We start from the raw sequence: 25959 nt of genomic DNA on the forward strand, positions 1-25959 counted from the left end.
GGCGGGCCTGCCTCGGCCCCCTCGGAGCGCCGGGCGCCGCCAGCTCGGACAGCTCTGCCGGCCTCAAGTTCATTTTGGTTCCCACCTCTCGCAAGCGGGCTGCGCCTTTTGTACTTGCAGCGCTGTGCCACGGTCTGGGGATTTAGCAGTGATGCCCTACCGTACAGGCAAAGCTGCACAAAACTTGTGTTTAGGCAGACCCTGGTGCGTTTAATTTTTGTGTTGAGATAAAGGAGGACCTTTTAGAATAATAAATCTATTTTGAAGAAAAGGTGTCATTACTGTTTGCAGTTGCTTCTAGAATAGCTATTCAAAGGAATGTAATTTCAAAGTGATATATTTCAAAACCGTTCAGCTATGAGATAGCTTTCTGCATTGTAGACATGGTATATCAAACATCTTTGATATGTATCATGGTTAGAAAGTCCTAACTGTACTCTTTCATCCACTTAGAGTAATTACATGAATATTATTATTTACCTGAGAATCAAGCCTGTACAGTTGGGCATAGTCAACCTGTGTCTTTCTATGCCGTGCAGCTGTGGCCCCCGTTCCATGAGTGTGACGTACAGCGAGACTGTCAGGGTACAGAGAGGGGAGGTAAACTCAGCCCTTGGCAGTGGGAGGCAGCCGGACAGGAGGGACTGCTGAGGTCACCCTCATCACCAGGTTGTCCTAGCCGCAGCCGAGCCAAAGCAGTGACCCCCCACCCCACCCCCATGAGCCAGTGCTACTAACTGTTCTGAACATCACCTCTCTGTGGTTTTCTGAGGTAAGCAGTGTGTATTTTGTGGCTCACAGGTGTATGAATTTTTTGGCATGTAGCCTGTAGATCAGGAAGGTTTGCGATTCTGGTGTAATGTAATCCCCACGACCACCCCAGAAAACGTGCCTGGACAGCTACAATAATACTGTCAAAGCTGGATATGGCTTGTCAGACCATGAGTTTCACATCTGATGTAAGATGAAATCTGTGGACATCATTGGCTATTGGAAAGGAAGAAAAGAATGGAAAAAAAGAGAGGACAATTTGATTATTAGCAGGCTCTGTCTTCTGAGTCGGAAATACATGCCGTACTAGAAAGTAACAATATTTAATTCATTAAATCCAACAAATCTTTTATGTATATGTGTGTACTTTATTACTTTTATTAGTCACTGCATATTGGAGTTTGTACATTGCCCTCTGTGGAGTAGTAACCAAGTAATAAAAGTAAGGTCCACATCAAACCATTTCAAACATAGCTGGGGTAAAATGAGAAGAAAAGACTTTAAAGTTTAGGTACAGAAAGTGAGTGTTCACTTGGCAATGTTTTGCTTTAGTTTCATAGTCTTACTTAAATCTTTTAAAGAGATGGAGTTGATGGACTTCATAGCAGATTCCAGTGGAATGGCTGAAATGGCCTTTAAGCTCAGATTTCTGTCTGTTCTCAGGAGATAATTTTAAAAGGAGAGATCTAGTTATTCAGTTTGTATCTGTGCTTATAACTAATAACTTTATTTCCTCGTACAAGTCATTGTATGAATAACCCATTTTTCATGGATAACATTCCTTTACCTTTTGCACAGTATAGTGATAGATTTTGATGTGTTAGGAGATAAACTTTTTAAATTTTACATCTTTTTTAGATACTGGGCTGTCCTTTCCTTTTTTAACTGACTTATTTTCTGTCTGCCATCCCTATATACTGCCTTCTGGGTATTTTTCTCCTCTCCATTCTGTTCACTTTTATTTCTTGACCAATGGTCTTGTCCAGCCTGATGGCCTTGCAGCTCTACTAGTAAAAGCGATAAGGTGGAGCTTTGCGACTTTGTGCTCCTGCACACAATGTCACAAAGCTCCATTCGGCTCCCTTTGTTGCAATTACCACGTCAAGTAGATCTGCTCCTAGTATCGGTAAGATGACATACCTGCTAAAATGTTGGCAGCCTCTATTATCATAGTATTTCTACTACAGCTTGGAGATAAATGATAGTGATAGCACCTATGGGAAACATTAAGAGAAGGTTACTCTGTTTATTTAAGTTTATCTGGCAGTCCCTGTCTTACAGAAGCAATATTGGGATTTCTTTTTGTAGCTGTCATCATATGCTGACAGTTGATTATTTCCTAATAATAATAACTGTGAAATACAGGGTTTATCTTTGTTTATGGATATTGTTATTCTGTTTTATTAATAGCCATCATTATAACCAAATTATCAAGTTAAAAGCATTTCAGGTTTTTAAATTGCAGTTTAAGTATTGCATAAACTAATGGAACAATGCCATTATAATTTTAGCAAAGACAGCTAGATCTTTGGAAGTCAAAAGTTTTCCAGGAGTTTCCCACAATGGTGTATATAGTTGCTAGGTAAAGAAAGTCAGTCTGCTTGTGAGATTTGCTGATTTGAATCCTGATTCAGGAGGATGCTTGCATGCTTAGAGCTGTTCATTAATTTGTAATTTAAATTGAGACCTGAGTATTTTCCCAGAGAGCCTGTAAGGTGGTTTGTGTAGACTTTACAGTAAATTCTTAATTATTAGCCAGCAGGACTTTAGATAACCTACTTGGTGGAAAAACTTATGTACTATCAAATGTACTAGGAAGCATACTAAAGGTTTTAGGAGATAGTGTGCATATAGCTGGGGTTTTTTGGTTTGTGGTTTCTTGCTGGCCTTGCCAGATGTTCACAGGTTTCTCTTGAGCTATTCAGATGTCTCTGTGTTCCCTGGTGCTCCAGCTTCTGGAAATCTCCAGCTGAAAAATCTTAAAAAAGCTTTAGGTTGGTGTCTGAAATGGTAAATTTGAGTTCAAACAGTTGTTGAAGGTGCATCTTGATTATACAAAGTAGTGGAATATGACACGTACTTCTTGCAAAGCTATTTCCTAGCATTGCTTTAGAAATGTTTTCTTGTGTCTTCCTTTATATTTGTATGCAGGCCATGTGATGAGTTATTAAAAATGGTTAGTTATGGTTATGGTTACAAAATTCCTGTAAAATTTGGTACAGTAGAAGAAAAACAATCAGACCCGGGAGAAATACTTCTTGCTGTTTGATTCTTAAAAAGAAATTAAAGGATTAAGTAACTTGCAGGAATGCATGATTCTTGAATAATGAGCAGAGTGAATAATTAAATGCCCTCCCCCCTTTTTTTGTTGGTAAACAGGTCTTTTTTATAGTGTGTTGAAATGCTATATATTTTCTTCTCTGACCTACCCGAGAGTTATTGATTTAGGTATACCATTTGTTGCCTGAGTTAGTTACTTAAATCAAGAAGAGGTCAGAACTATTTTAACATTATGTATTTATTTTGCAATGTGCCAAATATTTGTTATTTTGAAGAGGTTGCTCCATCCTGAGAGTGTTAACTTTTTTTGTTTCACTTTGGAATTCTTTGCTTTGAATTTTGGATTTCAGAAGCTTTACTCGCTGTGCATCGGTTGTAACTCAGTTATAGTATTTCAATGTATGACTGTCATTTTTAGCCAATAAATACTGAAAGTACTTAAAGTTTGCATTTCAACACGCAGCTAACAGTTACATTTTTTATTTTAGTGATAAATAGAGAAGTTGACCATGACAACCTTCCTGGAATTTATCCAGCAGAATGAAGACAGAGATGGAGTTAGATTCAGCTGGAATGTTTGGCCTTCAAGTCGTCTTGAAGCCACGAGAATGGTTGTCCCAGTGGCTGCTCTCTTCACACCACTGAAGGAACGGCCAGACTTGCCTCCTATTCAATACGAGCCAGTTCTGTGCAGTAGGACCACATGTCGAGCTGTTCTGAATCCCTTATGGTAAGCTCAATACATTTACTTACAAACAATCTTCAGAATAGTGTCAGTTAAACTACACAAAAGATGCAGTGTGTTTGCATAGGAGTTCACGTACTCCTCACATGACTATACAGCCCAAACTTGCAGCTTTTCTAAGTTTCATAATGCACATAAATTTTCACTTGCAAAATATGCAGTTGAAACATGGCTTTATAGTACATTTACCTTTAACTAATCTTTTCAACATACTTCATTTAATTAGCGATTAGGTATGTTACTTTTCTGGAACCCCACATCTTGTGGGTTAGTATAGTTCTGTATTTCACCTTTGAAGATTGTTCATATAAAAATTTGTTATGCTGTGTCTTTGTAACAGTTTGGCCCTGATATGTTTTAATTTCTGAGTAAAATAAACTATAAATTCTTACTTGCCTTAGTTCAGTTGTAGACCAAAGCATGTTAGCTGGTTTAGTTTAGCAAAACAAAATAGGTAGATAAATGCAGCAGAAGTAGGCAAGAGGGAGGATGAAAAGCTATTTAAGCTAAAGGGTGATATTGGCACAAGTACAAATGATTGTAAACTAGTCATGGATAAGTTAGGTTGAAAACAGAGGAAGCATTGTAAACGTCATCCCAATCACAGAAGTATGGGCAGGAAACTGAACAATTTTTAAGGTGGCGTTTGCTAAGTGTGTGAAAGGGATTATGAGGAATAGTGGTAGATTAGACTTTGTGTGAAAGATTCTGTAGAACCACTTAACTCAATTTTATGATTGATTTGTTCCTGTTTGGGAGAAAAGAAGTATTCAAAACAGGTGTAAAATTGCCTTTCAGTATTAAGCAGACACAGTGTCTGCATATACTGGAAGTCAGACTTAGTGGAAGCATATCATTTTCAGAAGCATTTTCTTTTATTAAGGGCTGAAAGAAAAATAATGGAAAGACGAAACTGTAAAAGATCAGTCAGGTCACTGACAGTGAATCACATACATTCTTCATGTCTCATGTATGCAATGTGTGATTAGTTGGACTGAGGTTGGGTGGTGGCCTTTTGAAGCCTGGGTGCACAGTCTATCAGACCAGATGATCTGCAGCCCTTAAAATTGTCATAGTTCGTTTGATTTCAGTAGACCATCTTGGGATTTATCCAAAGTTTTAATGGTATTTTTAACAACTTTTGCCCTTGCAGACAGGAGAAGATGTGATGGCAAGAAGTGTATGCTGAAAACATGTAATGTTTACTTTCCCGTAGGCTGTGAGTAGGACTTTAAGGCATCTCTATGGCATGAGGATACAAGTCACATTAATTATTTTACTGCTTGAATACCAATAATAGTGTAGATAAAAGAGGATAGGCTCACCCATTGAAAAATGCTATTTCAACAGAGAAATGGCTGTTAGTTGGAACTTGTTTTATTGGGGTGTAATGTATATTCAGGATAATCCCAGACTCTGGCAGTTAATAGACATACACTGAGAAAAGGGAGAAAAAGAAAAGGCAGGGAGTGTTAAAATTACGTGCCTTAAAACCATGCAGAAAGTCTCTAATAAAGGTGCTGAGTCTGGACTCTGATTTCTCATTTGCTTCCTTTCCTTCAAGACTGTTCCTTGCTCATAAAGACCGTTCTTTGTGTGATACATCTGTCTTTTATGAGCAACTTATAAAGCTACACTTTATTTTGAATTTATAATATGGTTATTTAGGAGAAGGTATATTAGGAGGAAGCTTTTTCAAAAGCAATACATTTTAGAAAATTAGGAGAAACATATTCTAGGGTCAGTGAAGTAAAATGAATTGTTCCTGCTATATTAACTTTTCTAATTGTATTTTTATAGCCAAGTGGATTATCGAGCAAAACTCTGGGCTTGCAACTTTTGTTATCAAAGAAATCAGGTAAGAAAATGAAACATTCAAAATACAGAAAATCTCTTTTTATAAGATAAAAATAAAACCCATTTTTCAAATAATGTTTGTGAATTGAAATTGACAGCAAGAACGTAAATGTGCAGCTGTATCTTCAGAGTGCATTGAGATTTTTTTCACAACAGCAATAGTGAACATCTGTTAAAGAGGAAAGTAGTACATACATAAGTTTTTGCTTTTTTAGAACCTGTAATCTTTTGTTTATGCTTAATTTTCTTATTTTTATTTGCAGTTTCCTCCTACTTATGCTGGCATATCTGAAATGAATCAGCCGGCTGAACTTTTACCTCAGTTCTCTAGCATCGAATATGTAGTGCAGGTAAAATCATTTAATAAGATCTTTAACATTATCTGTAAGCTAACTGTGTATGCAGTGAACTAATTTCAATTTTATTTCTTCACTGCATTTTAATCACTGAATATTTGCTCATTAATAGAAAGATTATGTCATCAGTTAGAAGTGGAAAGCATAGCTTTTTATAAGAACACAAGGATGGTTAATAAAACTCATGTTAAAAAAAAAAGGGAGATCACTTTAAAAGGCAAGATTTCTATTAACTCTGTTTCTTAACAACAGTTTAATTTATGTTTGTGCTAGGAATCTGCTTACTGCTGCTGCTTGCCCAAATGATGTTAGCTCAAATTTGGCTGACTGTTGATCCATATCTGATTAATCCTTTCAATTTAAGTTTGTCATTGATTAATCATGAGTTAATTTTGGGACTAGCTGTTTTAGAAGAAAAGGTTAATGCATATTCAGTTAAAGTGTTTGAATTTTAGTAGTTCATCCTTTCTGTTAGGATAGGAATGACATAGAAGGAAGAGTAAATGAAAAACAGACCTACAATCTGAAAGCGCAAACATTTGTAATTGCAAATTTGCAACCTCTTACTTCTCATCTTGAGGATTAAAATTTGTAAGACTTCGGTGAGGTATTCAAATCATGAAAAGAAGAGATAAAACTGAACAGAATCTCTACTTTTCGCCTATTCTTGTAAAACAAAATAAAGGGAATACTGCTCATGTTGCAATGAAATTACTATAGAAGGAGTAAAAAGAACTGATGATCTCTAGAGTAAAATTATGAGGTGAAATGCCATATAATGTCATCAGGTTGAAATGTTGTGTGATTTTGGATATATCTATCACTACTACCTTCACTTGGAGCAATACAGACTTCCTATTTGTTTAAAACTTAATAAAATTGGCATATGGTTCAGAACTATCTTGACATCCTGAAAGGAACTTTTTCTTCTGTAGTCGACATTTAATTTGTGTGTGGAGTTCATTATGATATGGATTTTGTTCTGCTTTAGCCTTATGTACTGATTACTACTTGAGATGGAGGAAAGAGGCATGTTAGATGAAACACTGACCTTATTGATATAACTAAAATTAACAACACTTTTACAAAATGTACTTTTATTTGTTCATTTTTGATCCCCAAAAGATTTGTTTTTCATGTAACGATATTTATATTTCTTAAAGCGTGGTCCTCAGATGCCTTTAATATTTCTTTATGTTGTGGACACATGCATGGAAGATGAAGATTTGCAAGCTCTGAAGGAATCCATGCAAATGTCGCTGAGTCTTTTGCCACCAACTGCATTAGTGGGTCTTATTACCTTTGGCCGAATGGTGCAAGTTCATGAACTTGGCTGTGAAGGAATTTCTAAAAGTTATGTCTTCAGGGGAACAAAGGATCTATCTGCAAAACAGCTTCAGGTAATACACAAAAGTAAACAAAAAGAAATCAAGATGATGATGAACTTTCAAATAGTATATAAACAAATTTTATACTAAAATCTTATTTATTTGATGACAGGAAATGTTAGGACTTACGAAAGTAGCTGTTTCACAAGTTGGTAGGGGTCCCCAAGTGCAGCAGCCACCACCTTCTAACAGGTAATGTGCTTAAAACATTTAAAAACGCATCTTGACTACAGTGCTTTACTGAAAAAATTATCTTACATTCAGTTGATTTTTTCATTAATCACCAGAGTTGAGCCTTCTGGTCAGGAACAGGTTTACTAGGAATCTAGTGGGTCTTATTCCTGCCAGTTTGTACTGGGGAGTGGGGGGAGGACTTACTAGGTGACAGTGAAATCATTTGGATGATGCTTTGGAAATGTTCTAAGAGAATGCTATGTAGCTATGCTACAGATACGTAAGTAATGATGCTTCTGTTGGTATGCTGCAAAATGTTAATGGCTACTTTGGTTCCTCTTTCTTATGTCAATGCCCCGTTTTGCCTTCCCTCTGTCTACCTCTGAAGTAGCTCCCTTCCCCTCTCCTCTGTCTCTCATTTGGAAATGGTGGGGGGTGTTTGATTCTCCTCTGTATCCCACTGTTACACAGAAGAAACTGATGAAATGATAAGGCAGGCAAAAAAAAAGGCAAGAAGAGGGCTTCGCAATCTCTGCCTTCCACTTGTTAAATAGCTGCTTTTCTAGTATTGGTTTTCTGCTGTTGGTTTTCTACTATTGGTTTACTTGTAGCAGAAGGCACAGAAGTCTTTATATGTTAATGTCTCTTCTGATTTTTGATTTTCACTGAAGTAGTGCCGCTTTCTTTTTGAGATTCATAGGTCATCATCTGCTCTGGTTTTTTGACTGGATACAGTTCTTTCTGGGTAGTGGCTGTATTTCTAAGTCAGCAAATTTTGTTTTACAACCTCTATGCTGAGCTTCTTAAGCCAAGTATACCGTGTATAGGGTACCAGAAAACTTCATTGTCTTGGTGAGTCAGAGACACTGCTCTGAATCCAGACTAGAATCTTCAATACTGCAGTCCAGCCTGTTGCTAGTGAGCAATCAGTATAATGTTTATTTAAAAATTCCAGTCTAAATTAATTCCATCTATTTGTTTCCAGATTTTTGCAACCAGTGCAGAAAATTGATATGAATCTTACTGATCTTCTGGGTGAACTGCAGCGGGATCCTTGGCCTGTTCCACAAGGGAAAAGGCCCTTGCGTTCCTCTGGAGTGGCTCTTTCTATAGCTGTAGGGCTCCTTGAGGTAAAAGTTTTAACTATAGTTGTATAAATATGTAAATAGATCATCTTGTTACATAAAATCTGTCACAAGCAATATGTAAACCCCTTAAATCATGCATATTAGATTTGTATGGTGATTCTAATGAATCTCATCACATACATATATATATAGAATATTTGTAGGTGTTAAAATATTCATTTTAATGAGGCAAGATTGAGTCTTTGAATAAATAGAAAATTTGGGTTTTGGGAGGAAAAAGTACAGTTGTTATTACAATCCTATCAATGTGATAAAAAGCAGGATACCTATTTCTTCTATTCCATTTATAGCAAAAACTAGTAGTCTCATTTATCTTTTTACCTGCAGTGCACTTTTCCTAATACTGGTGCTCGTATAATGATGTTCATTGGAGGACCAGCTACACAAGGACCTGGAATGGTTGTAGGGGATGATTTGAAATTACCTATAAGATCATGGCATGACATTGAAAAAGACAATGCTAAATATGTTAAAAAGGGTACTAAGGTAAGATATGAAAACAGATGGTATTTTAGGCACCTTACCAATTAGTGAATGTTTACACATCCTGCCTGGCACTGTAAAATACTGTTAGTAGTAGTGAATGTATAAAGAGGTGGGAACTGTGCGTTTTTGTTTATCTGCCTTTGAATAGCTGCACGTCTTCAGGAATTTCAGTATGTTGGGTTAGGACTTTGTCTAGCTCTCACTAGTGTTCATTGGAATGTTTCCCTCATTTTACTAGGAGAGGATTCATCTGACTAAATGGTATATCTAGAGTAAGGATATTTACTACTAAGGCAGTTACTCAAGACTCTGTGTAGATGGGGGAGGATTAATCACTAGAGTTTAGGCACAGTTCATTTCATCCTAAATAATCTACATTTGGGCATCCTAAATCTGTTGACTTCATCTTAATTGATTGTGATGGGAACTTAAATGATTAGCTTAGTTGCAGAAACCTATTATTATAGACACTTGAGGTTAGGGAGGTAAATTCAATCCTATGAGTTGGATTTAGTCCTTAATGCACAGTTTAAAAAGAAAAAAGTCAGTATCATTTGCTGGTTTAAATAGCACTCATTGGTCCGTCTAGTGTGTCAGGTTCTCAGCTGTTCAGAAAATAAAACACAGGTGTTGAAAATTCCAGTCCTAGTTTTAACTTCATGAAAAAAAATGCTTTTGTCTTGTATTATAATATGATCTGAATTAAGATTGACAATATTGTCTCAGAAAAATTTTGGGAGTTTAGGATTTAATATGGAGATGAAGAGAGTTCATGTCATAAACTGCTATGAACTGTATTTTCATCTTGGATTTAGCATTTTGAAGCCCTGGCTAATCGGGCTGCAACAAATGGTCATGTTATTGACATATATGCATGTGCATTGGATCAGACTGGTCTTCTGGAGATGAAGTGTTGTCCCAACTACACTGGGTACGTGCCTATTCATTTTTAAGTCATATGTGAAGGTGCAGGGTTTTCTTGTTTTTTGTTTTTAATCTTCCTGTGGTTTACTGTGATAGTGGGCAGCTTGTGTTGTTATGAGAATTCCTCAGCCTCTGGCAAATTCATTACCATAATTGTGGGCTTACTCATATAGGCTTTTTACTGTTTTTCTTTAAACTATTTGAGGCTTAAATAACATGATTTAATGCTGTTTTTCTTCAATGTGTGTGTATATATAAGCTTCTGGTTTTGGTAAAGAGAAGGGGAATGTGAGCCTGTGTCCAATTTTTCTTACTGTTCAGATGGCACAAAACCCTCAGTTATTCCTTCTATCTTGTTTATGCCTTCTTCTAGATACTGTTGTTTATAGGTTCAGCTACTGTCTCAGGTATCCAGTTCCTACATTTCATGTAGTCTCTTGTATGTCCTCCAGCTTGTCTTTCCATCAATTCATTTAATATGATCAAAGCAAGTTCTAATCTTTTTTAATGAAACCAGGTCCCTATTTTCTGTCAGTGTTGATGAGGCCCTCGCCTGTCCTGTTATGCAGACCTGTAATCTGAGATAGCTTTTGACTCTTCCTTGTATGTTAAGTACTTCACTCGTTTCTAAATCTTGCCAGTTCTTCCTCCATGTTTTTTCAAAGACTGTCTTTTCTTTCTCTTCCCCAAAGTCTTTCCTACACTCTCGTAAAATTTCGTCTTTACTACTATAGCAACCTGCTTTATATACCATTTGATTCTTATGTTAGACTTCTATATTCAGTATGTATTCTTTTTCCAAGCTCATTTTTCATGACTGTCATTGTTGACCATGTCAATACCAGCTATGGCTAATTAAATGCAGCATCTTTGCTTATCAGTTTAATAACTGGTATATCTGTAGGTTATAGGCCTTCTTAGTTGCCCGTCAATATCTTCATATGACAGAGGATCCTAAGCACATGCTACATATCTAGGTATACCAGGAAGAGTGGGAGATGCTGCTGCAGGCTGCGATAAACATGTGACACTGAGTTTCAGGCCAGCTTTGCCGTCCTAGTCACTGCTGGGTTACTTCTTTTCAGAGCTGTCTGTTTAGTCTTAGCATGGGAGTTTCCACTGTTCAGGAGCTGTATGTTGACTTTACCTGTATGTGGGACTTGTATTCATTTTCTGCATCAAATTCAAGCTGTGTTTTTCTTTGTACTACAATCCTGTGTAATTTTTTTTCCTCTCTCCTCTTCTGACTCACCTTTGGTTCTGTTCTTGCAGCAAAGCTGACCTTAAAGCACAGTTTGTCTGTTTCTCCCACAGCTGTTTGTATTTCCTACTTGGTTGCATCCTACATACAGGGAGGGATTTCTGATTCTGTCCACATGTCTGTTGTCTTCTAACTTCGAGTATCCACCTGAAGACTTCTATAACTTTTCAGGTGTTTTGCACTTACAAAGTTGATGGCCAAATCTTTGTTTGCTAATAACTTATTTTATTAATATCAGGTATTTTAGAGACAAATAACAATAGTATATCCCATTATTATTTCTTAAGCACAGTATATGCTATTTCAGAATGAGTGGCAACCACTGCAGTTTTACATCCACAAAGGATTACTAAGCATAAAAAGAAATTATGCTTTTTTTAGTGTAGATTTAAGCCTGAAATAAATGCTGGACTGAACAAAATAAAATTGTGTGGAAATAAGATTGGAATATTGAATATTAGAAGTAGTTAACTGACTTTGCAAGATTATGAGACATTTGTAGAGCAGAAATCCAATATATTATTTTCCCAGTGTAAGATTTTGTTATATATTAAAATCAGGATGACCTTAAAATGTTTATTGGGCAGAATCTGGTGAGCTTTTATAAGCTTACTTATAAAATTAATCCCTAACATTTTAGCAAAATATTGATTTAATGATGAAATAAAGAGTAGTCACTTCTAAGAAGACAGAAATCTGCCTCTCTGAACTGTTTTTAGTTTTAACTCTTTAATGGAAATAAGCTACATAAATCCTGTCTGCTAAATTACTGTATAATAAATATATTTTTTTAACTTGAGTTTTTTGTTTCTGTTTTTTTTTTTTTTTTGGCTAGAGGCTACATGGTAATGGGAGATTCTTTCAATACATCTTTATTCAAACAAACCTTTCAGAGAGTATTCACAAAAGATATGCAAGGACAATTTAAAATGGGATTTGGTGGCACATTAGAAATAAAGGTAAGGATAAAAAATGCAGTGTGGTAGTGAAGCACTGGAATAAGATGACTAGGAGTAGCATATTAATCTATGTTTTTCTTTTAAACGTAAAGACTTCAAGAGAAGTAAAGATTTCTGGAGCTATTGGACCCTGTGTCTCTCTCAACTCTAAAGGACCTTGTGTATCAGAAAATGTAAGTTAACTTTGCTGAAAATGAAGGTAATCTTCTATTATGGGAAAATAGGATTTGGAATTTCTAGATTTGAAGAGATAGAGGTTGAAACTTTTCCATAAATGGAACAAAGCCTGTTCACTTCTCTTCAATTTAAAAATAAATACACTCAAGGGCTGTTCTTTAAATAAACTCCTGTCACTGCTAGATTAGTTTCAGATTAGATTAGACCTTGTAGGTCCCTTGTTACTTGGTTAAGGTTTGTTCGCAGAATGGTTACTTAACCTTTTTACAGAAAAATTACATGTTGGCATGGGAGAAACCAATTAGGAAGTGAGTTGCATTGTTTTATTATTAAAATCAAAACTATGTCTTTTTTGTCCAGAGTCCTGAATATGTTTTGTTTAGAGGGACTGAGAGAACAGGAGGAGACAAGTCCATGGAAACACCCCTTTATCCTGACTCCCTGTACCCAGTTGTATAGCTACTTTACCAAACACAGTTAATTGATCAGAATATCCAACTGTTACTAACTCCTGAAGTATCTTCATTAAATTTACATCAGATTTCAATTATCACCTATTTTCTTATCAAGTGTTTTTTTTTTTAACGGTTAAATTTTGCAGTTGATTACTAATCTAAAACAATTCCAGAAAGTAACCAAAACTGTTTTGCTGAAATCATCTTAATTCTGAGGTGAAATGTATGAATAAAATTCAGATGCACACAGCTAGTTTAAAGTGGTAACTGGACAATTAGTCTAGCCATAACACTTTTAACAGTGAATGTGAACACAGTGCCAACCATTGCCGGTATAATTCTTTGAGTGTTTGTTTTGTTTGGTTGCACCGGGTTCATTATGGATGACTGTCTAGGCTTACTTTAACTGATTTATTTGAGGGCTTCTATCATTTTGATGACAAAAAGGTATTTTCACTTCAAATGCATCACGATCTGTAAATGGATACTTTGTTAATTACTAGAGACTATGTAACTACATACTATTAACTATGTAAACTAACTGCTGCAGGCTTTTTCCTGGTATGCATTAGAGGAGGCACTCCACTTTGGCACATTTGTCTGTAAATACTGTATTTAGAAGTGATTCACTGAATGAAGAGCTGACAGTTTTATAAAAAAAATATTTGTGTTTCAGGCAAGTACTAGAAAAATCACTGTGAATGAGATGCATAGTCTCTCTAGTCCCTCATATAACAAAAATTAAAACTGTGTTGGATAATAAGAATTCCTAAAATACATATTGCTTTGTAGAAAAGCAAACAACCTTCTTCCCTCTCTTGTCAAATGTTGGTGGGCTTGTGCATGTTCTTTCTTTTTAGTTTTTTTTAAAAGTATAGAATAGAAATATGTAAAAATTGTTGATTTTTAAAATTGAGATCTTTTCCTCATAATTAAAAAAAAAAGAATTTAGGTAGCCATGTCTGTCATGTACATTCTTTCTTTCCCTATGTATTTATAATTAGCTTAAATGTTTGCTATTAACCAGGTAGGTTGTCTCACATGTATCAAATCATAAACTGTTTTTTTGCGGCCAATGCTATATGTACATGCACAGCATAGTCCCTTTTAATTGCATGTTCTAAAGCATACGCACTCTAATCTTAAATAGATTTGGTTAGCCAGGTTCTGTAAGGATTCCTACAAACCAAAGTCTCTGTTAACGCTGCTTAAAATGTATATTCTGAAGTGTTCTTCCAATCATTTAATTTTTCCTAATCTATAAAGCTGAGTTTAATGGAGCAGTAGAATTTTAACAAGTAGTCATGTTCTCATCTGAGATGTCTTGGATATCTGAATAGTCTTTGTTACAGGGTGGTCGCATACTTTCAGGAGAGCTTTGAAGTATAAATATTCCTTCTTGTTTTAGGATTTTTATAAGATATACTCTCAAAATTCCTTCTAGCACAGATATCTTCAGCTTGTTTAATCCTGAATTCCCAGTGTACATGCCCCACAGTTTTCTTGCTTCTGGCAATTCTCATTTTTTTAATACAGGGAAACCTTTAGTAACTGATGGTTAACTAAAATCTAATACATTTATGGTACAGTCATGCTTTGAATGTACACTTTTTCATCTTAATAAAAGAGGCAAAATCAAACAATCTGAAATAAGAAGGAAAAATGTGTTGTGAGCTACCTCTTTGCTTCCACTTCTCAGAACCCTTCAGTTCTCTTGGCTGACTTGTCAGATGTTATCAGTCAGATCGTATTCAGGTTATACAGAGCTTAAACAAACACTGATTATTTGTCATATGAATAGTTGCTCTGAAATTGTGGTAGGGAATTTGCATATTTACCTATCAGAAACTAAAGAAAGTCTTCTTGTATACAGTACTGCAAGTCTTGCCATGACTGTATCTTCTTGCCTGGGGAAGCTGGCAGAAGAGCAGTAATAGGGAAGCCAGTAAGAGCAACTGTAGTAGTGGAAAAACCGTATGTCTACCCCTAGTTCATTTGTTTGTATCAGACTTTTATCAGTCTAAATTTCCTCTACTTTTATTTCTGCTAAGCTAAAAATTGAGATGCATCTCTTTCGTTGTGTTCTCCACTTCTTCAGACTCTAGGAAGCTTTACATTTGATGATTCGTTGCTTCTTTTGTGACATTTCATCGATACTCAGTGCTCCTTCAGTACGAGAAATGCACGCGCTCTGCCTCATTGCTATCTTAGTGAACGTGCAGAACAAAATGGTAGGGACAGCTCCAGAGGTCAGGAGCTTACATACCACCTCTGGGTAACAGTGAAGGTTTTCACCAGGCCCCTGTACCAATCACTGTCCGTCTTTTTCCATCTTACCTATTTCCTCCCTCTTCTCTTGGGATAGTTTAAGCAAAGTAATTTTCTCTTTCATTTTTTCCTGTTTCTGACTGTTTGCTTTCTCTGTCTTTCTACTGCCATTTTCTTGCCTTTCTAATGTTTTAATGCTTTTCTCCCAACCATCTCCTTTTTTTTTTTTTTTTTTTTTTTAAACTATTCTTGCATCCAGCGCTGCAGTTGTATTTTGAGAGCCTTATCTTTTTCTGGGGAAGCTGGAAGAGTGAGCAGGGAGAAAAGCTGTGACACAGTAGTTGTCAAAAAGAATTATCTATAATGGCCAGGTGTTGTACTTCATACAAAAGATAATACTTCTGTTTTCTAAAGGTATTCTATAAAATCTGTTTACAGGAAATTGGAACAGGAGGTACTTGTCAGTGGAAGATTTGTGGACTTAATCCCACTACCACGCTTGCACTGTACTTTGAAGTGGTCAATCAGGTAATAAATATTTGTCAACTTGTAGCAAATTCTAAATGCAGTAATAATTTTATGTGACTGCTGAAGCCTATATTTAAATTTTGTTGTTCCCTGAAGCACATTAGTAGGGATACAGACGATGTTGCCGTTCTCATGTCAGAGAGTTTAGAGTCTCATATGTCAGAGTTTAGGAGATGGACTCTAACAGTTTAATGATGGGTTGATCTCCTTCTTAAGGAATATGATAATGAGAACCAAAACATTCTGCCAACTTTAGATAAGGTTCATAATCTAAGTCCAAATCTTTCTTTTCAGTTTATTCCTTATGAAAATGTAATTCAGTTGCAATATCTGAAAATACTGTAATCTGTAATACTGTATATTTAATGACATTTTTTCAGTATTTCTCTGACATTTTACTTAGCAAGGTAATCATTCCATAATGTTACATTTTAATTTTTGCTCTTATGGGTCAGTATTTGTAAACAAACATTGGCTGCATTGAAACACATCAAAAATGGATAGCCTAGTGTCCTGTCTCCCTCAGGGGATGCCAGGGAAGAGGATAAAAACATGACAAACAAATGTGCTACTTTGTGCTAATACTTTCCCTTCCTCCAAGCATTTGCAGCTCAGGAACTTTGTGAGCTGGATGTAGTTTCTTTATATTTAATATGCTGTGTTGTATATTTTGTTGCAAAGCCTTAGGTTTTAACTTGTGGCTTACACAAAAAGTGAAATAAAAATTTATTAAAGTATTTATTTAAGTCTCATTTTATTACTCTGTCTAAAACTGGGCTAATGATGGTGTCTCGTGGCTGATTTCAACCTTCCTTCTCTTTTGAAATTACTTACCCTGCTGGCAGTATATAAACCTGTATTTCTACAGTCCAGAGTTTTAAAATTTCAGTTTGCATTTGGATTCTAATCTTTAAGTTTTTGTGGCACTTTATGTGATATAATAATCAACATTTCAGAGTAGTATTGGTTTTGTTACCCTGTAACTGTAGTAAATCACATGACGTTCAATAGAATCTAATGAAATCAGCAATTGTAACATAGTCCCTTTGAAAGAAATGTCTCCAAGTTTATTAGCCACGTTTAGCAAACATACTCAACGTAATAAAATGTTGGACAATGTATTTATAGAATTTGAACTGCCTACTGCTAAGAGATTTATCATTTTCTAATCCTTCTTTTATACATTTTCTAATTAGACTATAAAATCTTGAGATTCCCACTCAGTTTATTTTTTTTCCTCCCACATTTAGCACAATGCTCCAATTCCTCAGGGAGGACGTGGTGCAATCCAATTTGTGACTCAGTACCAGCATTCTAGTGGACAGAGACGTATCAGAGTGACCACAGTTGCCAGAAAGTATGTTTTATTTGTGATGAATCATTTTTGAAAATGAATGTTGTACATATTTGCTATTTAATCTTCAGATTCTAACACAGACGTTCTGTGTTCTCAGATACACAATGCCACAGGTGGGGAAAGCAGGATCATACCTGTGACACTGTTGCCCTTATTGTTTCGTGGCTTGTTTCCTCTCCAAGAGGTCGCAATGGCTGTATAGTAATGCTATGGGAATGGTCTGAAGTAACCCAAGTGATTTTAGATGAAGAGAAAACACTGTATGGAATTCTATGGTCTAAACTGAGGAGATGGTCAGACTTAGGGAATAATAAAAATTACTTCATATCTTAACCTGTGAGTGTTAGCTGCAGTTCAGGTGTTGTATATACCTGTTCATCCATGTATAACCCTTACCTGAAGCTTCCTTGATTCAATTTATTTCACAATTTTAGTAAGTGATGTTTAGTATTAGGGAGGCATTTTTCAATTATGTTTCCTTTGAGTTCAAGGAGACTAAGTGGTTTAATTTGATGGAAAATTCCATTTATCTAAAGCATATTGCCCTTACTGTTGATATGAGTATCTTGTTAACTTGCATTCATTATATTAGTAAAATCTTCTTGATGACTGATGAAAGGATAGAGTAATAGTCACCTTACACATGAAAAGAACAAGCAATTAGATCCCAAAACAGGTGCACAAGAAGACTGTTAGTCTGGAAGGCGTACTGTGTGATTAGCTTCCTGGACAGTGTTTTCTGTAACTTGCTTTCATAATTTATCAATTTTTTATGTAATAATTTTTTTGTAAGTGGCATTATATTTTATTTCACTGGTTTCATGGCATCTGTGTACAAATAAGGGACATCTCAAGAATAAGGGACATCATACGAAAGAATGGTAACTGAGAGGCTGCTGATCTATTCCCAGCACATTTTTTGAAATTCCAGCATGGGTTTGTCTGTTAAACTGTGAATGCTGTTTTCTCTGCCTTCTTCTTGAGGGATATTTTTAAGTTGGACACCTTTCCTTTCACTATGATGCAAATACTAGTATTTTTCTTTTGCAGCTGGGCAGATGCGCAGACCCAGATCCAGAACATTGCTGCATCTTTTGACCAGGAAGCTGCTGCAATTCTGATGGCTAGATTGGCAGTGTATAGGGCAGAAACAGAAGAAGGACCTGATGTGCTTAGGTGGTTGGACAGACAACTTATACGACTGGTAAACACGGCTATATTAAGAGTTGAACTGGTTTCTTGTCTCCATACATATCGTTCTTGAATGACTTGTGTTCAGTGGTTGTTTCTAAACAAGTAGAGTAATTGAATGCTTCATTTCCACAAGCGKGTAGGCAGAATGACCTGAGAATTTCTGTTTAAAAGGGTGAAAGAGCAGCTGTGGTTTTTGTTAATTAATGTCTCAGTTCTCATCATTTGGACATTGCCAGCTTCTGAGAGAAAAATCTAGCATGAGGCTTGTAGAAGTTAAACCTTTCTTTACTTTCTGCTGTCTATAATGATACTGTAAATTACTTTTTTAAGCAAAATAAAAAATCATATGGAATTTCCTTATTTTTAAAAAGTCAGTTTTGTATTATATTTATTTCTCATGTGTAAGTAGCTAGTTATTAACAATTAGATTTAAATGTGTCTGGGGATGTTTAATCATGTAACTTTTTCATGGTGATTTTAAAGAAAAACTAGCCAATAAAGCCTGATATGCGAGGAAATCGCTACTTGTTAAGAAAAGCACTTATTTCAGGTCTTTTTTCTTAGGTTTCTGTTTTATTACAAAGGTGTAAGCATATCATATATTTATTGTTAAAACCAAACAAACTTAGAGTAACAGTGCAACCAACCCACTTTACTTCTTAATTCAGACATATTTTTCTTTTGCTTCAGTGTCAGAAATTTGGAGAATATCATAAGGATGATCCAAGTTCTTTCAGATTTTCAGAAACATTTTCACTTTATCCACAGGTGAGTAGAAGAAAAGTTCTACAACAGAAAGAATAAATGCTTAGTGAATTAAGAGGTATTGTAGCATAAAGTAAAATAAGGCTTTACGCTGGATATCAGAGTGAAAAGACCCCACTTTAGCTACTCTCTGGCATGTGACATTAGACGATCACTCTGTTGTCTGTGCTTCTGTTTTCCCTCTTGCCTTCTGTCCTTACAGCTAGATTCTCTCTGACTGTCTATACTGTTTGGTTCTATTATGATGGATTCCTCATCTTAACTGAGTTTGTAACTCAGATAGTAACACTGTGTGTGTTTTGAGTAGTTTTGATAAAGAAATTCAGAAAACATGAGAAAAGATACGTTTTTGCTTTGTAGTTTCTTTCCTATATGGTTTATAATGATGAACATGATATATGACGAACTTCAGCTTGACTAAATTACACTTTAAATAAATTGTTTCTTTGTTAATAATCCATTCTGATAAACTCCTCCATTTGGATAAACTATGTTGCTTTTGGACTCTTCGTAGACTTCCATATGTCTGTAGAGGTTACCTGCTTACTTACCTGCAGTTGTTAACTGCTATGGAGAGGTTGATTCATCAGTGAAAGGATTTGCTTCTTCCATTTTGCCTTACAAAGTTCAGCTTTGGTTCAGCTGTGGTTAATTTTTTTTTTTTTTTGCTATAACTCTTTGTGTTCAAGTGAAGCAGCCTCTCTCATAGGAACTGTACAACTTGCAGTATGGTTTTAGCAATATTCAGATGTACTCTTTATCAGTTAGTACTGGAGAAAAAGAATTGTTAAACTTTTGGCCATTCTGAGGTCTCCTTCTCTCTCTCTCTCTCTCTCTCTMTATATATCTGTGTATCTGGGGAAGGTGCCTATACAAGTTAGAAATGTTAAAGGACTTGAAATTCAGTTTTGCAGTGGCATTAGTCTCATCTGGCTTTTGCGAAAAACATTTTCTCTCCATGTTCAATCCTCCTTTTTATCTGTGAAAGTTCAAATCAGCTGTTTTCCTTTTTTTGCAGTTCATGTTTCACTTGAGAAGATCTCCTTTCTTACAAGTTTTTAACAACAGTCCAGATGAGAGCTCATACTATCGTCATCATTTTATGCGTCAAGATCTAACCCAGTCACTTATCATGGTTCAGCCAATTCTCTATGCCTACTCCTTCAATGGACCTCCAGAGGTATTATTCTATGTAACATAACTGTAGGTTAAAATAATCTGTTTTTTATTTACTTTGTTGAAATCAATAGGAGTTTTGCTTTTGTTTTTGTGGCACCAGGATGTAAACCACGACAGAAAATGTTTTTATTTCAAAACGTACTTTTTCAGTAGGTTTTGAAAGAAATGTTTTTGGAAATGTACAAAACTCTCTCTCCACCTTATCCAGAAAGGATTGCTTCTGATTTTGGCATGGTTACCATAATGTATAGGTTTGTTACAGAACCTTGCATTTGACCTTATCATGGTACATCCTGTACAAACCCAGAATAAAAAGATCATCTCCTAAGAAGTGTATAATAGAAGTGTAACACAGGAGACTGCAAAATTAATTTGATAGATAGAAGAGAATGAGGAAACTGTGAGACAGTGAAAATTAACATAGTAGGCAGGGTCTTGGCACACTGGGAGCCTAACTTTTGTCAAGTTTTTTTGACAAAAATCTTTAGGCTATGTCATGACAGAAGGAAAGGGATTTTAAAGTGGAATTTTAATTAAAGTAATGAGGTAGTTTGTGGAGAGCTACTCACAAGTGTGAGAGCATTCATCCATGTATAAATAACAATTAGTTACATGAGTGATGGAAACATGATCAAGCTCCACCTGATCAAAGGGGGAGCTGATACCTTAGTATAGAATGAGTAATAATTCAATGTTTTGTTTTCCCAGTTCTTGTAAGAATGATTATTTTTGGTATCCCTAATATGATTGATCAAAATAAATCATATGGTACTGATCCAATTAAATCACCAATGTAATGTCAGCACCCATGAAAAGATGAACTACAACACTGAAGATTTAAATACTACGTTAGAACTCATAAATCATAAGTATTACTATATATATTTATATGTGTGTGTCTGTGTGTGTGTGTGTATATATATATATACACACATGTATATATGTGTGTGTGTGTGTTGTCTGTGCATATATATACATATATACGTGTATATATACAGAGTAATAATAGCTGCAAGAACAAGACTGAAAAAAACCCAAACACCCAAATCCCATGTTTGAATAAGTACTGAATCTTTAGACATTGAAGTATCATTAAGCTAATATCTTTGTATGGGTAAAAATGGAAGTACTTGAAAGACTGGAAAAGTGCATAATAATGAAATAGCTCTCAGCTCATGGATCCCATTTTTATCACTTTCATGAAATTATTATTCAGAATCAAGCTGGATAACTTCAGAACGAGATTTTGTGGGTTGCAGATGTATAACTTGAAAACGAACAAATATGGAGCTTTAGTAAGTGATTTTAAAAGTTCCTAAGAGTCAGTGACTGATTGAGAAGAGGCTGTATCAGTTCTGCATCAGTTGGTATGTTGTTCTCTTTTTATTTGTGTATTTTTTTTTTATTTTAGCCTGTTCTTCTGGATAGCAGCAGCATTTTACCAGATCGCATTCTTCTTATGGACACCTTTTTCCAGATCCTTATTTATCATGGAGAGGTAAGATTAAATTATTTCTTATATAAATGTTCCATTTTCTGTAATAATATTTCATTATGAAAGTAAAGCCCTGGTCTTAAAAAGCACTCCAGTGCTTGACCTCATCTGCATAGCTGGTACCATTCAACTTGAAAGGATTCCTAATTCACATTTGTAGTCTAACATGCGCCATACACAGGCACCTGGCATTACTTGCTATTTTGGTTCTGTTTTTTATAAATTTAAGATGAATTAGCTTCAGTATGAAATTATTTGTTTTAGACCAGTATTTTTCCAACTTTTTAAAAGCGTTATTTGCTCTTTTACGACTCTCCCCCCTCACGTTGCCTTTTTCATGCACTTATTTTAGGCCTCTGAATTGGCAGCAGATTAGTTCTTTGGGGATAGGAGAGTGAGAACGCCATGTATTACAGTCACCCTTCATCTGCACCATCCTAAAGGAACTAAGCTGCTTCTGGCAGTTGAGTAGATTGACATTCCCCAGTAATATAAATGCTTATGACTTGCTCTTGCTCTGCTGCCCTGGAGGAACTGAGCTGTTCCTTTTTACTGCTTTACAGCCACAAAGGGTTCCCAGCTAAGAGTCTGAGAAATATTGTTCTGGATCATGTCCTCCTAGCTGCACTTTTTTAAATAGTTACCAACCTTTAGCACTTTTTAAAATGTTCTCTGTATTTTTGTAAGATGCTGTCAGGAAGCAGCAGGGGCAGGCTGCTCCCCAAGGTAAGAGGAGCTGGGAGCTGAGCACGATAACGAGGCAGGCAGAGGCAATGGCCCCTGCAGTGAGGGCCTGCCCCGCAGCGCTGGCCTGAGCGAGGTGAGCAGGGCAGGCCTGAGGAAGATAGTGCAGCCACCAGTACAGATCATCAGACAAGTCCATGCTGATGAGGCAGGATTGAGGTCAAGCCAGGGACTCAAGTCAACAAGTCAAGGTCAGGATCAGGTGTGGAGGGAGCCACCAGGGTTGGCCACAGCCCAGTGATAGCCAGGCTGGCCCGTAGTGATGAGGCAGGTCTGAGTTCAGACTCAGAAGTCAAGTCTGCAGGCCAGGGTCCAGATCAGTGGGGTACATGGCCAGGCGCAGGTGTGGCTGCAATGCTGCTGCAGAGTAGCTCAGGCAGGGGCCGAGCATGTGAGCCGCAGCTTAAGAGCAGCTCACAAGCGAAACGGGGAACCCCTGCTGAGGCTCCCTCCAGGTCTTTCCTCCCAACAGCTCGTATCAGTGAACTGGTCTTGAGCAGCCAGCTTCACTCCTAGAAGGTGGCGGGAGGCTGTGCTGCAGGCCCTGACAGCTACATTGCAATTCATATTTATTTCTGATGTGTCATAAAAGTGCACATTAGAGAACTGTAAATAATACCCTCTGACCTCATGGTCAGACCTCGTGGATTAAATGTTTATCATACAAAGGGTGACAAAAAAAGGAAATATTTATGTAAAACATTGTTTTAAAAAAATCTAGTGGTTTGTTATTTTCATATCCTGTTAGAGCCTATAATTACAGAGGCTTTTAAAAAGTTAACCTACATACTATAGGGTAGAAAGGAATGAAAGGTAGAGAAGAGGTCAGCAATGGCACATTCTTCTCTGAAAAGCCTTTTTATTCACTAAGAATGACTGATGAATCGGTTCTGTACTTCCTTCCTCTTTCAATCCCCAGACCATAGCTCAGTGGCGTAAATCAGGTTACCAAGACATGCCAGAATATGAAAACTTTCATCACTTGCTACAAGCTCCGATAGATGATGCMCAAGAAATTCTCCATTCCAGATTCCCAATGCCCAGATACATTGACACAGAACATGGAGGAAGCCAGGTATGGTAAAATATGTATTATATAATCTAGGAAGCGATATTTAGTAATACCAAGAGACTTTATATACTAAACTTGCATTTCCCTGCTAAAATATATGTAAATTGCAAGTTAACATCTGGAAGTTTAAAGCTTTGACAGAGCCAGATATTTAACAGTACCTTTTTACCTAATTCACGAATCCTGTTGTTTATTACTAATTTAATTATACTGACTTGGACTCTCAGATTCCTTGTATGTAGTGTGCAGAAGAAAAAGGTAAGCCTTGTCAGAGTCTCTGGCTCAACAGTAGAATTACTTTTCATGTTATTTTTTCAAAACCTTTTTTACTAATATTTTATTGATACTCACATACATTTGTTTTGCTGCTGCTTAAAAAAAGGAAAAGCTTACTTCCTGTTACTTTTCAAAATTGTTAGCATTTATGCATTAGAACTGTAGAATCCAGGAAGTTACTGTTCTGGAGAGGCTACTCTGCTTGCTCTTCTAAATAGGCAACTGTGCACATTTTTATCTGAAAATAGTAGAAATAGTATATTATATTTTGCGTACACAGGTATTTTTTTCTGAGCATAAAAGAACTATTATTTTAGAAGATTAATTTATTGCCTTATTTATTTATTTATTTATTAATTTTTTAGGCTCGTTTCCTGCTTTCCAAAGTAAATCCTTCACAGACTCATAACAATATGTATGCATGGGGACAGGTAAGTATGATTCTGCTGATGAAGCTTGTATGCATGAAATACTTTTGTTTTCCATTTCTCTATTTCAGAAATCAAGTGAGACATTGTGTACATATAAGTAATAATGTCAAATGTTGAAACTGGAAAAGAAATGCAGTATTGGCCTGATGCCATCAGAATTACTAAGGTTAAAAGAATGGGTTTCATTTTTTCTTCAAAAAAAATTGATATAGTTTACTGCTTTAAGCTTCAGTTAGTCTACTTTCATGTCTAGCCATCTGTCTTAGTCAGATACCTTCAAATTCTTTGGAATGAGGGTRCTTACCACAAATAAAGACCAGTGCAGCTTTTTTGACTACAGCAAATAAATGTTGAGATTAACTTTAAGCAAGAACTGAAGAGTACACCAGTACTGATATACTGGTGTTTCCTGGAATTTTTTTTGTTCCTCGTGGTGAGGATTCAGCTTTTCAAATGTTATCTCTAGTAGGAAAGTTATATATGAGTTCAAAAAATAAACTCTGCAGCAGCTTACGTTTTTGACTATTGCATCTCGGTTCCATGCTCTGCTTCCAAGTTCAGCTTTTATAGTGGAAAGAGAAGCACTGCTGTGGGTGAACGCTAGTGCAAGTGTGGAAGTTGTCGTGGAAGTGTGATTGCATCTGACACACAAATGCAGCAGTTGCTGGGACCTATGCGTCAACTGTACTTTTCAAGTATTTTGCTAAAGGGCCTACAGTATTCAAGTCATTAATAAATAGAGCTTTGCAGGAATTTTATGACAGTAATTTTTGTCAGATAAGATTTATCAGGGTACATTTTTGTAGAGAAGTATCGGATGCAGTGAAACTTTCATCAGGAAAGAGTGCTGAGTTCCAGAGTGGAAGTACTTGATCACCTTATACTGAGTCAGGTCAGCAGGATTTGAACCTGGCTCTCCTTCCTCCAAAGTCAATATCCTAACCAGCGGTCTGTTGGTCTCTCTGTCTTTGTCCTGTTAAGTTCACAACACACACACAAATAAACCCCATAGTTTGAAAGATCTTGTTTTTATCCAAGCATTACACAGAAATTTTTGAAGTTTTGAAATTTCTCATGGTGTGTTTCCTGCTTACTTAATTAGTAAGCAGATGAAATAGTATTCCAAATGTAAATGCAAATACAAAAAAGTCTTTGAACTGATCTGAAAGAAAACTGTTCATGCTGAATAAGTTAAAGTGAGTTTTTTTTTTCTGATGTACCTAGGAAAAGACAGCTCTCCTTTTACTGTCGTAAAGAATTCAGTTGTAGGAAAAGCTGTGTTAACCTTCCCAGTGGCATTGCTATGTTTGTTCTCAACATAATAGCATTCATTTTGTGTGAATAAAGTTGAACCAAGTAAAAATTATGAAATCAGGAGTATGACTGTTGGGAGAAAATTTTAAACTGAACTGGTTTTGCTCATGGTTTTTCTCATGAGCTTCCTGGATTGTTTCATGTCACTTTGTGTGACTTTTGTGTAAGCTGAGTTTCCAGAAAATATTGTTAGTCCACACTGACCAGAAGAGGGCACTGGCACACCACTGAAACGATGTTTCAGGAGGTGATGAGCTGACTAGTTTTTTTTTAATATTATAAGTAAAATTTTTTCTAAATTTCAGCAGGTAAGTGCCTTATATTGTATTTAAAATGTTTTCAGAAAATAGTGGTA

At 36.1% G+C, this 25959-nt stretch overlaps 1 protein-coding gene across 6 annotated transcripts in view; it reads left to right on the forward strand.

Moving 5' to 3' along the window:
* The window catches only part of SEC23A (Sec23 homolog A, coat complex II component), a 31924-nt gene that overhangs the window by 2557 nt on the left and 3408 nt on the right, over positions 1–25959 (forward strand). For 2 of the 6 annotated variants that reach the window (XM_026090814.1, XM_026090813.1), the window contains exons 2-20: positions 540–772; positions 3540–3781; positions 5597–5654; positions 5917–6003; positions 7173–7409; positions 7510–7589; positions 8557–8701; positions 9047–9205; positions 10021–10136; positions 12226–12349; positions 12442–12522; positions 15688–15777; positions 17028–17134; positions 18185–18338; positions 19019–19096; positions 20112–20273; positions 21684–21770; positions 23431–23586; positions 24225–24290. In XM_026090814.1, the coding sequence (XP_025946599.1) occupies positions 3561–3781; positions 5597–5654; positions 5917–6003; positions 7173–7409; positions 7510–7589; positions 8557–8701; positions 9047–9205; positions 10021–10136; positions 12226–12349; positions 12442–12522; positions 15688–15777; positions 17028–17134; positions 18185–18338; positions 19019–19096; positions 20112–20273; positions 21684–21770; positions 23431–23586; positions 24225–24290 (2208 nt within the window). In that variant the 5' untranslated portion in view covers positions 540–772; positions 3540–3560. Of the gene's footprint in view, positions 1–539; positions 773–2742; positions 2766–3539; positions 3782–4949; positions 5016–5596; positions 5655–5916; positions 6004–7172; positions 7410–7509; positions 7590–8556; positions 8702–9046; positions 9206–10020; positions 10137–12225; positions 12350–12441; positions 12523–15687; positions 15778–17027; positions 17135–18184; positions 18339–19018; positions 19097–20111; positions 20274–21683; positions 21771–23430; positions 23587–24224; positions 24291–25959 lie in introns of those variants that run through there. The other 4 variants (XM_026090816.1, XM_026090815.1, XM_026090817.1 and 1 more) reach the window with 3 other exon arrangements.

Source organism: Apteryx rowi, unplaced genomic scaffold (assembly GCF_003343035.1).
Source record: "Apteryx rowi isolate R43461 unplaced genomic scaffold, aptRow1 scaffold_88, whole genome shotgun sequence".
NCBI classification, from domain to species: domain Eukaryota; kingdom Metazoa; phylum Chordata; class Aves; order Apterygiformes; family Apterygidae; genus Apteryx; species Apteryx rowi.